The 13,217-nt window shown below is 37.6% G+C and overlaps 1 protein-coding gene across 8 annotated transcripts in view; it reads right to left on the bottom strand.

Moving 5' to 3' along the window:
- Positions 1-13,217, bottom strand: part of FYB2 (FYN binding protein 2) — a 106,626-nt gene that overhangs the window by 2,103 nt on the left and 91,306 nt on the right. For 4 of the 8 annotated variants that reach the window (XM_012442796.2, XM_012442794.2, XM_064372397.1 and 1 more), the window contains 2 exons: positions 11,578-11,661; positions 8,721-8,814 (listed from right to left, as the gene is read on the bottom strand). In XM_012442796.2, coding sequence (XP_012298219.2) covers positions 8,721-8,814; positions 11,578-11,661 — 178 coding nt within the window. Of the gene's footprint in view, positions 1-8,720; positions 8,815-11,577; positions 11,662-13,217 lie in introns of those variants that run through there. The other 4 variants (XR_010341190.1, XM_064372398.1, XM_012442795.2 and 1 more) reach the window with 2 other exon arrangements.

The raw sequence follows: 13,217 nt of genomic DNA on the forward strand, positions 1-13,217 counted from the left end.
TTATCATTTCTAGAGGACATTCTTTCTACCCTTTTTCTCCATGTGAGCTTATATATAACTATACTACATGTTATTTTAAAGTAGTGGGAATTGGCTGTATCCAACTGGGGGCAATTCCCATTCTCCTTTTGTATTCATAGGCAGGCAGGCATTTTGATAAAAACTCCCAAGAAATTCAATTCCTGACCATGGGAATATTTTCCTGAAAAATTAGCTGGCCTATACATCTGCAGTACATCACCTTTTAATGCACTGAAATCTGATGACCACAAATAAATAGTTCCAGAATATGCAGCTTAGATTACAGATACCAACTTCTCCAAATTAGGGTGACCAAATATCTCCCTTTGCCAAGGACATTGTCTTTTTATAACTAATGTATCTATCTATAACTTTATGATTAAGAGTGCCTCCTTCCACTCTTAGAAGTATCCTGTGCTTGGATGATAAACTACAAGATCAACCTATACCAAATGAGATCAGATCTACAAGACAGATTTTTCTTTCACCTAACAAAGTAATTGCTTCCTTCCTAGCTTTCTTATCCTTTCCAGGCCATTGCTCACTGTGAATTCATAGTGATTTCTTAAAATACAAATCTGATTAGGTCACTCTTCTATTTATAAAGCTCTAAAAATTCCTTATTGCTTTCAGGATGATATCTACACTGCTTAGCTTGAGATTCAGGGTCCTTTGCATACTGTCATTCCCCATCTTTGTCCCTTTATTGAAGCTACATCAAGCTACGTGACAATCCTTGAATACATGCTATTTACTTGAAATACTCCTCTCTCTTTTTTTAATTGTACTTTAGGTTCTGGGGTACATGTGCAGATCATGCAGCGTGCATAGGTACACACATGGCAATGTGGTTTGCTGCCTCCATCCCCCCATCACCTACATCTGGCGTTTCTCTCCATGTTATCCCTTCCCGACCTCCCCACCCCCTGCCACTGTCCCTCCCGTAGGCCCTCCCAAACAGACCCCAGTGTGTGATGCTCACCTCCCTGTGTCCATGTGTTCTCATTGTTCAACACCTGCCTATGAGTGAGAACATGCAGTGTTTGATTTTCTGTTCTTGTGTCAGTTTGCTGAGAATGATAGTTTCCAGATTCATCCATGTCCCAACAAAGGACACAAACTCATCATTTTTTATGGCTGCATAGTGTTCTATGGTGTATATGTGCCACATTTTCCTTGTCCAGTCTAATGTCGATGGGCATTTGGGTTGTTTCCAGGTCTTTGCTATTGTAAATGGTGCCTCTATGAACATACATGTGCATGCGTCTTTATAATAGAATGATTTATAATACTTTGGGTATATACCCAGTAGTGGGATTGCTAGGTCAAATGGAATTTCTATTTCTAGGTCCTTGAGGAATCACCACATTGTCTTCCACAATGGTTGAACTAGTTTACACTCCCACCAACAGTGTAAAAGTGTTCCTATTTCTCCACATCCTCTCCAGCATCTGTTTTCTTCAGATTTTTTAATGATCACCATTCTAACTCGCATGAGATGGTATCTCAATGTGGTTTTGATTTGCATTTCTCTAATAATGACTGATGGTGAGCATTTTTTCATATGTTTGTTAGCCTCATATATTCTTTCAAAAAGTGTCTGTTCATATCCTTCACCCACTTTTGGATGGGTTTATTTGTGTTTTTCTTGTAAATCTGTTTTAGTTCTTTGTAGATTCTGGATATTAGCCCTTCGTCAGATGGGCAGATTGCAAAATTTTTTTCCCATTGTTTTGGTTGCCAGTTCACTCTAATGATTATTCCTTTTGCTGTACAGAAGCTCTGGAATTTAATTAGGTCCCATTTGTCTATTTTGGCTTTTGTTGCCAGTGCTTTTGGTGTTTTAGTCATGAAGTTCTTGCCTATGCCTATGTTCTAAATGGTTTTGCCTAGGTTTTCTCTAGGGTTTTTATGGCGTTAGGTTTTATGTTTAAGTCTTTAATCCATCTGGAGTTAATTTTAGTGTAAGGTGTCAGGAAGGGGTCCAGTTTCTGCTTTCTGCACACTGCTAGCCAGTTTTCCCAACACCATTTATTAAACAGGGAATCCTTTCCCCACTGCTTGTTTTTGTGAGGTTTGTCAAAGATCAGATGGTTGTAGATGTGTGGTGTTGCCTCCAGGGCCTCTCTTCTGTTCCATTTGTCTATATCTCTATTTTGGTACCAGTACCATGCTGTTTTGATTACTGTAGCCTTGTAATATAGTTTGAAATCAGGTAGTGTGATGCCTCCGGCTTTGTTCTTTTTGCTTAGGATTGTCTTGGCTATCCAGGCTCTCTTTTGGTTCCATATGAAGTTTAAGGTGGTTTTCTCCAGTTCTGTAAAGGTCATTGGTAGCTTGATGGGGATAGTGTTGAATCTATGAATTACTTTGGGTAGTATGGCCATTTTCACGATATTGATTCTTTCTAACCATGAGCATGGAATGTTTCTCCATCTGTTTGTGTCCTCTCTTATTTCCTTGAATAATGGTTTGTAGTTCTCCTTGAAGAGGTCCTTTACATCCTTTGTTAGTTGTATTCCTAGGTATTTTATTCTTTGTAGCAATTGTGAATGGAAATTTGCTCATGATTTGGCTCTCTGTTAGTCTGTTATTGGTGTATGGGAATGCCTGTGATTTCTGCACATTGATTTTGTATCCTGAGACTGCTGAAATTGCTTATCATCAGTTTAAGGAGATTTGGGGCTGTGATGATAGGGTCTTCTAAATATACAACCATGTCATCTGCAGAGAGAGACAATTGACTTCCTCTTTTCCTAATTGAATACCTTTTTTTTTTCTTGCCTAATTGATCTGACTAGAACTTCCAATACTATATTGAATAGCAGTGGTGACAGAGGGCATCCTTGTCTAGTGCCAGATTTCAAAGGGAATGCTTCCAGGTTTTGCCCATTCAGTATGATATTGACTGTAGGTTTGTTGTAAATAGCTTTTATTGTTTTGAGTTATGTTCCTTCGATACTTAGTTTATTGAGAGTTTTTAGCATAAAGCACTGTTGAATTTTGTCGAAGGTCTTCTCTGCATCTATTGAGATAATCATGTGGTTTTTGCCTTTGGTTCTATTTATGTGGTGGATTTTGTTTATAGACTTATATATGTTGAACCAGCCTTGCATCCCTGGAATGAAGCCTACTTGATCATGATGGATAAGCTTTTTGATGTGCTGTTGCAATTGGTTTACCAATATTTTATTGAAGATTGCATCTATGTTCATCATGGATATTGGCCTGAAGTTTTCTTTTTTTGTTGAGTCTCTGCTGGGTTTTGGTATCAGGATGATGTTGGTCTCATAAAATGATTTGGGAAGGACTCCTTCTTTTTGTATTATTTGGTTTTTTATAATAAACTAATTATTATATTAGTTTATCAGAAGGAATGGTACCAGCTCCTCGTTACACGTCTGGTAGAATTCAGCTGTGAACCTGTCTGGACCTGGACTTTTTTTGATTGGTAGGCTATTAATTGCTGCCTCAACTTCAGCCCTTGGTATTGGTCTATTCAAGGTTTCAACGTCTTCCTGCTTTAGGCTTGGGAGGGTGCAAGTGTCTAGGAATTTATCCATTTCTTCCAGGTTTACTGGTTTATGTGCATAGAGTTGTTTGTAGTAATCTCTGATTGTAGTCTATATTTCTGTGGAATCGGTGATATCCCCTTTATCATTTTTTACTGCATCTATTTGATTCTTCTCCCTTTTCTTTTTTATTAATCTGGCTAGCAGTCTATCTTGTTGATCTTTTCAAAAAATCAGCTCCTGGATTTATTGATTCTTTGAAGGCTTTTTTGTGTCTCTATCTCCTTGAGTTCTGCTCTGATCTTAGTTATTTCTTGTCTTTTGCTAGCTTTTGAGTTTTTCTGATATTGCTTCTCTAGATCTTTCAATTTTGATGATAGGGTGTTGATTTTAGATCTTTCCTCGCTTCTCATATGGGCATTTATTGCCATAAATTTCCCTCTAGACACTGCCTTAAATGTGTCCCAGAGATTCTGGTATGTTGTGTCTTTGTTCTCGTTGGTTTCAAAGAACATCTTTATTTCTGCCTTCATTTCATTGTTTATTCAGTCAACATTCAGGAACCAGTTGTTCAGTTTCCATGAAGCTGTGTGGTTCTAAGTTAGCTTCTTAATTCTGAATTCTAATTTAATTGCCCTGTGGTCTGAGAGTCTGTTTGTTATGATTTCTGTTCTTTTGCATTTGCTGAGGTGTGATTTACTTCCAATTATGTGGTCAATTTTAGAGTAGGTGCAATGCGGTGCTGAGAAGAATATATATTCTGTGGATTTGGGGTGGAGAGTTCTGTACATGTCTATTAGGTCTGCTTGGTCCAGATCTGAGTTCAAGTCCTGGATATCCTTGTTAATTTTCTGTCTTATTGATCTGTCTAATATTGACAGTGCAGTGTTAAAGTCTCCCACTATTACTGTGTGGGAGTCTAAATCTCTTTGTAGATCATTAAGAACTTGCTTTATGTACTTGGGTGCTCCTGTATTGGGTGTGTATATATTTAGGATCGTTAACTCTTCTTGTTGCATTGATCCTTTTACCATTATGTAATGCCCTTCTTTGTCTCTTTTGATCTTTGTTGGTTTAAAGTCCGTTTTATCAGAGACTAGGCTTGCAACTCCTGCTTTTTTTTTTTTTTTTTTTTTGCTATCCATTTGCTTGATAAATCTTCCTCCATCCCTTTATTTTGAGCCTATGTGTGTCCTTGCATGTGAGATGGGTTTCGTGAATACAGCGCACCGATGGGTCTTGACTTTTTATCCAATTTGCCAATCTGTATCTTTTGATTGGGGCATTTAGCCCATTTACATTTAAGGTTAATATTGTTATGTGTGAATTTGATCCTGCCATTTTTATGCTAGCTGGATGTTCTGCCCATTGGTTGATGCATTTTTTTCATTGTGTCGATGGTCTTTACCATTTGGTATGTTTTTGAGTGGTTGGTACTGGTTGTTCCTTTCCTTCTTTAGTGCTTTTTCCAGGAGCTCTTGTAAGGCAGGCCTGGTGGTGATGAAATCTCTCAGCCATTGCTTATCCGTAAAGGATTTTCTTTCTCCTACGCTTATGAAGCTTAGTTTGTCAGGATATGAAATTCTAGGTTGAAAGTTCTTTTCTTTAAGGATGTTGAATATTGGCCCCCACTCTCTTCTGGCTTGTATGGTTTCTGCAGAGAGATCCACTGTGAGTCTGATGGGCTTCCCTTTGTGGGTAATCCGACCTTTCTCTCTGGCTGCACTTAGCATTTTTTCCTTCATTTCAACCCTGGTGAATCTGACGATTATGTGCCTTGAGGTTGTTCTTCTTGAGGAATTTATTTGTGGCATTCTCTGTATTTCCTGGACTTGAATGGTGGCCTGGCTTACTAGGTTGGGGAAGTTCTCCTTGATAATATCCTGAAGAGTGTTTTCAAGGTTGGATTCATTCTCTCTGTCACAATCAGGTACACCTATCAAATGTAGATTAGGCCTTTTCACTAATCCCATATTTCTTGGAGGCTTTGTTCATTTCTTTTCACTTTTTTTTCTATTCTTGCCTTCTCATTTCATTTCATTGAATTGATCTTTAATCTCTGATATTCTGTCTTCTGCTTGGTCGATTCGGCTATTGAAACTTGTGTATGCTTCATGAAGTTCTCGTGCTGTGTTTTTCAGCTCCATCATGTTGTTTATATTCTTCTCTAAGCTGTTTATTCTAGTTACCATCTCATCTAACCTTTTTTCTAGGTTCTTAGTTTCTTTGCATTGGGTTAGCACATGTTCTTTTAGCTCTGAGAAGTTTGTTATTACCCACCTTCTGAAGCCTGTTTCTGTCAATTCATCAGATTCATTCTCCATCCATCTTTGATCTCTTGCTGGTGAGGAGTTGTGATCCTTTGGAGGAGGAGAGGCATTCTGGTTTTGGGTGTTTTCATCCTTTTTGCACTAGTTTCTTCCCATCTGAGTGGCTTTATCTACCTGTGGTCTTTCTGGTTGGTGACTTTCAGATGGGGTCTCTTGAATGGACATCCTTTTTGTTGATGATGAAGTTATTTCTTTCTGCTTCTTAGTTTTCCTTCTAACAGTCAGGCCCCTCTGTACAGGACTGCTGGAGGTCCACTCCAGACCCTGCTTGCCTGGGGATCACCTGCAGCGGCTGCAGAACAGTAAGGGTTGCTGCCGGTTTTCTTCTGTTATCTTCGTCCCAGAAGGGTACCTGCCAAATTTTGGCCTGAGCTCTCCTTTATGAAGTGTCTCTTTGGGTATATGGGGGTCAGGGAGCTGCTTAAGGAGACAGTCTGTCCCTTATAGGAGCTCAATTGCTGAGCTGTGAGCTCCATTGTTCCATTCAGAGCTGCTGGGCCGGTACTTTTAAGCCTGCTGCAATGGAACTCATAACTGCCTCTTTTCCCAGGTGCTCTATCCTAGGAAGGTCAGCTTTATTTATAAGTTCCTGTCATGCTGCTGCCTTTTTTCATAGATGCCCTGCCCCACACGGAGTAGTCTAGTCACAGTCTGTCAGCAGAGGTGTTGCTGAGCTGCCGCAGGCTCTGCCCAGCTGCTGTGTGAACTGCCTCAGTAGTGGTGGTCGCCCTTCCTATTTTTGTATTTTTAGTAGAGATGGGGTTTCTACAAATAATTTCTATTTGAACCCAATCAATCAACTTTGGTTCAAATAGGAATTATTCTATTTTAATGAACTAAAACAGGAATGTACCCAAATCTCTCATAATCACTTTTAATGAACTAAAACAGGTATGTACCCATATCTCTCATAATTCACTGATTTCAGTGATTATGAGAGATATGGGTGCATACCTGTTTTAGTTCATTTCAGAAATATTTTATGCATGTTTACAAAACGCTAAGTAGTCTTATAGTGCTCTGCACATGGCTATGAAGATGAATAAATAACATTTGTCATCTAGGAGCTCATAGTTTAATATGATGCACATGTAATTTCAATTATGTTAATGTGTGATAAGCTATAGGTAAACAGAAGAAGAGTAATTTCTTTAATTAGAAGGTTTGGTCACACTTGTAATCTCAGCACTTTGGGAGGCCAAGGCAGGAGGATCATGAGGTCAAGAGATCAAGAACATCCTGGCCAACATGGTGAAACCCCATCTCTACTAAAAATACAAAAATTAGCTGGGTGTCTTGGCACGCTCCTGTAGTCCCAGCTGCTTAAGAGGCTGAGGCAGCAGAATTGCTTAAACCCGGGAGGCAGGGTTGCAGTGAGCCAAGGTGGTGCCACTGCACTCCAGCCTGGTGACACAACAAGACTCCATCTCAAAAAAAAAGAAGGAGGTTTGGGCAAGTCTTCCTGGAGAAGAGAAGATGAGAAGATGCCTTGACTGGGGCTTGATAAATGAACAAGAGCTAGTCAGATGGAGAAAAGTACAAAGGTGTACCAGATAGTTGTTGGAATCGACCAAGGGAGCACTTAGAGGGATGAAATAGCAAGACAAAGATAGAGGAGGTTCATTCAAGGGACAGAACTATGAGCAGTTTGTTGCCGAAGCAGAAGGTGCAAGGCAAAGAAGGAGTGGCAAGAGATAAAATCAGGAAGATGGGCAAAGGTCGGGACATAAAGAGCTTTCTATGCCATGTTAAGAACCCTGTACTTCAACCATTTTGCAAGGGGGAATGTTTGAAAAATTTTAGGCAGCATAGTGATTTAGACATTTTATGAGCAGGATGCACACTTTGTCTCTCTCAATCCAGTGTCTAGCACATGGAAGGTGCTCAAATGTTTCATAATTAATAATCCTCACTTTGACAATATATGAAATCAGGGAAGTTTGAACTTTTAAAATAATGAAAAAATGTTCCATAGACTCTTTTTTTTTTTTTTTTTGAGACGGAGTTTCGCTCTTGTTACCCAGGCTGGAGTGCAATGGCGCAATCTCGGCTCACTGCAACCTCCACCTCCTGGGTTCAGGCAATTCTTCCTGCCTCAGCCTCCTGAGTAGCTGGGATTACAGGCACGCGCCACTATGCCCAGCTAATTTTTTGTATTTTTTAGTAGAGACGGGGTTTCACCATGTTGTCCAGGATGGTCTCGATCTCTTGACCTCGTGATCCACCCGCCTCGGCCTCCCAAAGTGCTGGGATTACAGGCGTGAGCCACCGCACCCGGCCCTCCATAGACTTTTAATAACAGAATAAGAAGGCAGAAAGCTTCAGATGCTGCATCATTCATTTGTTGATTTTGTTTTTCATTTGCTTGTTTATTTAGGCATTCATTCACCAAACGTTATTCGTACAGTTTTATGTCAGGCCCTGGGGAACAAATCTGAATGAGACAGAGTTTCTTCTTCAAAACAGACCCAAGAGATTAATTAGTTCAAGATTCACACACATGCACACACATGCTTTAATACAACTAATCAGTGTTATAAAAGATTTGTAAAATAGATATATAAAATGTGCTCAAGGAGTAACTTAACCTGGATGAGGCAGGGAGGAGTGGGTGACATTTGAACAGAGCTTCAAGAACAACTTAGGAGTTTTTTTCAGGAAGAAGGAATAGCATGTATAGACATGACAATATAGATATGCATCAGGAAAAAACAGAAATGAAATCCTGGCTTTTTGTATCAAAGATCATGTCTGTATCTTAGAGAGCCAGAGGCACAGCATACTTCCAGATTTTTTTTTTAAATTAAAGCTCCTAGCTATTAATATTGCTAATTTTTACCTTCAGAAGAGAACATACCTTAAATCTTTCTCTAAAGAGTTTTTCTTCTCTTTTCATTCTGTTCTTTTCTAAGTTTTGCTTCTTGGTTTTGAAGAAATTTCTAGGCGAGAAACTAGCAAGAAATGTGCAGGTAGGTAAAATGTGCAATAATAAAACTCTAAGTCTCTGAGTCTACAAAGTCACTTCATTTCAGGATAAATTTCAGGTATAATTTATGTGTATAATTTTATATAAAATAATATATATACAAAATCATGCATCTGTATTTATATGTACACAGACATGTATGTATGTTCATAATACAAACACACATATTTCCGTTAGACTAAATTGTCAAACTGCTCAGCATAATACCAATTGCTTTTCTCTTTAATTAAAAAATATTTTTGATGGCAAGATAACTTGGAATAAAATCACATTGGTTAAACAAATGAAGGTAAACAAGAAACTTGTCTGAATGAGACTTAGAGACATAACTAACATTTTTTTTTTAAGGGAACATTTAACATTTATAAATGTTCCCATTCACCTTCAGATTATTTAATGGAAACCAGTAAGAATGAGTAAGCAGCTTACTTTGTGTGGTTTTCTAAGTTGTTAAACCCAATTGGGGATCACAAGTCTACGTGGCTCAGTCAAAGCGCTCTCCAGTTTGCTGAATGATTTTGATAATGAATACCATTAAGAAAATAAAGATGCCACAAAACATGTGCAAAAATTTCAGCACATAAAAGTAAATAACCCTAGAGAAGTATCTGATTATACTCTTACTTCTCCCTCTTGATCTTCACGTGAGATTTGGTTTTTCTTTTTAGCAGTTTAATATATTAACAGAAGTAAAAAAGTCAACCAAGTCCTGTCAGTTTTATTGCAGAGGGTCTCCTACATTTATTTCCAAGATTATAGCCACTGCCATATTTCAGATTATCACTACTTACTGCCTGAGATACCATCTTCATCTTACCTCTCCTTCCTCAAATCCATTGGCATACCTACCTGCAGAATCATTTTTCTAAAAGTTATGCACTCTATTGCTTAAAATCTTTTGATTTCTCTCTACTGCCAATAGGATAAAGTCTAAATTCATTAGCAATTTATTATCTGGCCTGATCTACCTTCCCAGCTTTATCAGCTGCCCTTTTCCCTGCACATATAATGTCTACTGGGGTCATCTTAGGAAGTGAGCTATACTTTTCCTCCAAACCTCATGTTGACATTTGATCCCCAATGTTGGAGTAGGGGCTTAATGGGAGATATTTGGGTCATGGAGTTGTCTGTCTTCCTCCTGAATGGCTTGCTGCTGTCCTCAACTCTCATAGTCTCCTTGAGCCTGGCACCTCTCTCGTCTCTCTTGCTTCCTTTCAAGCCATGTGATCCCTGCACATTCTCCTTCACCTTTTGCCATGAGTGGAAGCAGCCTGAGGCCTTTGCCAGAAGCAGATGTCAATGCCATGCTTTGTATACAGTCTCCAGAATCATAAGCTAAATAAGCCTCTTCTTTATGAATTACCCAGCCTCAGGTATTCCTTTATAGCAACATGAACAGACTAACACAGATACCCTTGGCTAACTTCTCTTTAAACTTGCCATCATCTTTGATTGATAAAAGACTAATAAAAGGGTTGAACTAATATAGAAAGCATTTCTTATTGGTAGAATACATTATGGTAGAAATCACTTTAAAACGATCAAAAAGCACATAGAAATTGATACATCCAATCTACAGAAACAACTAACCTTACTGTAATGTTTACAAATTTACTTGGTTCAGAATAAAAGTATACTGTTATATCATGTGTTGTAAAAAAAACAAAAAGGCACTGTAAAATTGTTTCCTAAGATGACTTATTTGTAGTTAACAATATACTAAAAAGCTTTTTGTGGGGAAGATCAAAAATATTACTAATAGTTGCACTCTTGGAATTCTGTTTTGTTATGCTGTGCAAGTATAATGTATGAAGTTTAAGACTGAAAGTTTAAGATGAACTATGAAGTTTAAGATAGAAAGTTGCTTTTCTAGTCTGTTAATACATCTTGCCAACCTGGAAAAAATAAATTACATCAAGTCTAAACCTAAAGAAAATAAACTTATGAGAAGGGCTACCCAATACCATCCTCTGAGTCTCAGACACTGATGTCTGGTTTCCTTTGCTGCACCCAGTAGGATTTTTCTAACAGGTTTCCTAGAGCGGACAGACTACACGATGTTCACATCTCAGTGAATATTTAGACAAAGGTTTCCCTAAGTCATTTGTCAAAGAAAGTACCTCATATCCTGCCCCATGTCCTAGCAATTGAGAAGATGGGATCAGAGTGCAGTAAGTAACTGCCTGCCTCAGTAAAAACATCCTCTCACAACCACTTGGGAACTTTAATCACGTGAATGCAGGTTAGAAATTGACTCAGTAAGACATTTTCTTTTAAAATTCGAACACTAATTTTAGTCATAACTAGAATTATATTTTACAGAAGTCAGTCTTACTATATAATACCTAGTTTCTTTTTTTCTCAAAGTTACATTTAAGTTCTAATTGGTGTTTTGTTTACATTATGTCTTATAGGGGGAAAGTTCTTATAACCTAAAAGAAGACCGGGAATTTTTCATTGTTTGAAAATAGCTAACTTGAAATCTTTTCTCACTTCCTATCCACCAAAAATAGGGAGGAGGATGATGAAGATATATGTGTATGACAGTATTTGTATATCCTTAGTCCCTTTTAATCCTCTCAATTGCACTATGATGTAGGTGTTGTTATTCTCATTTTGTAGATGAAAAATCTGAGAATTATTTAATTACTTATCTAAGGCCACATAGCTAGTAATAGGTATAAATTGCAGCAGTTAAGCTATAATATAAGTGCCTCTGTGTTCCCACCTTTCTGATTCTTCAGCACCGTTTTTCTCTTTTTCCTTTGGTATCAGAAACTTGGGCTTCCATGTTTTTAGTTTATCTTCATCTCTGAGGAGAATTATATTTTGAGCAAGTAAATTAAGACTGAATTATGCGTTCGTGGAACCATCAACACTTCATGGGCAATTATGTTTTACAAAAAATTAAGCCATCTAGAAATATATTTTGATAATCCTTGGAAAGGCCATATAGTAAATATTTTAGGCTTTGCAGGCCATATCATCTCTATGGCAACTCTTCAACTCTACTGTTGCAACTTTATACACAGAAACAAGTGGCAGGCCATATTTGGTCTTCAGGCCATAGTTTGCTGACCCCTGATGTGTGGTAATCCAAATTTGAAACAAGATGCAAGAGATCAGCCTGCTTATAATCACATTTCATCTCCTTTATAAGCCTCAGGTTTTTTTGTTTTTGTTTTTGTTTTTGTTTTTTGCCTTTAAAATGTGAATAGTAACTGAACTCCATTGTGAAACAAGGCTAAGCCAACTAGCATGTAACAGTGATTCTGGGCAAACAGGATGCAGGGAAGGGAGAAGGTCTTTATTATAGAAGTAACTAGTACTTTTTAGCATCTATGTGTCAGGTCTTATGCTAAGAATCTTACATTTGTTAACTTATATGATTTTCAAAGTAAATATTGCAACAATCCTTTAGACTGATCACTCAGTTTTACAAAGGAGGAAATGGATGAGCAGAGAGAATGAAATGGCTGGTCATAGTATGACCGTTTTGGAAAACAAGTTGGTATTTTCTTATGAATTTGCATTCCCTATAATTTGCATTTTTCCCTTTTTAAGTATATCTTCTAGAAAAATTCTTGCATACATTAACGGGAACCATGAATAAGAATATTTGTGGCAGTATTATTTGCAAGGGCCCAAAAACTTAGGAACTACCACAATACTTACCAACAATTGAATGGATAAATGAATTGTGGTATATACATACAATGGAATATTATAGAACATTAAGATGAATGAAAGGAAAAATGAAATATTCTATTTGAATAAAATACAAGGAAAAATGAAAGATTCTATTTGAATAAAAAAATTATAGAACACTATATAGTATCTCATTTTCCTAATGTTCAAATCCCAAATGAAACAATATTTGTATCATATGTTTGTTAAAACTATCCTTGTTTTAAACAAGGAAATGAAAATACCAAATTTACAAGAACAGTTACCTTGAGGGAAAGGATACACGATGTGTACAAGGGAAAGAGGCCAAGGTATTGTATTGCTTATACCTTGGCCTCTTTCCCTGGTTATGTTCTAGTTCTTACGTTGAATGGTGGGTTCAGGGAAATTTGTTTTACCATGCTTTACTACTTTTATTGTGTCATTATTTACAACTTTTTGTTTTCTTTTGATTTTTACAAATGATTTTTTAAGAAAAAGAATTCATCCAGATTCAGTGGTTTGCACTTGTAGCTCCAGCTACTTGGGAGGCTGAGGTGAGAGGATTACTTGAGGCCAGGAGGTCAAAGTGCAGTATGCTGTGATCACACCTGTGAATAGCCACTGCATTTCAACCTGGGCAACATAGCAAGACTCCCTCTCTAACGAAAGAGAAAACGAATTTATTCTTTACCTTAATTT

The sequence above is a fragment of the Aotus nancymaae genome, unplaced genomic scaffold (genome assembly GCF_030222135.1).
Source record: "Aotus nancymaae isolate 86718 unplaced genomic scaffold, 86718_ANA_hifiasm-v0.15.2.pri h1tg000007l, whole genome shotgun sequence".
NCBI classification, from domain to species: Eukaryota; Metazoa; Chordata; class Mammalia; order Primates; family Aotidae; genus Aotus; species Aotus nancymaae.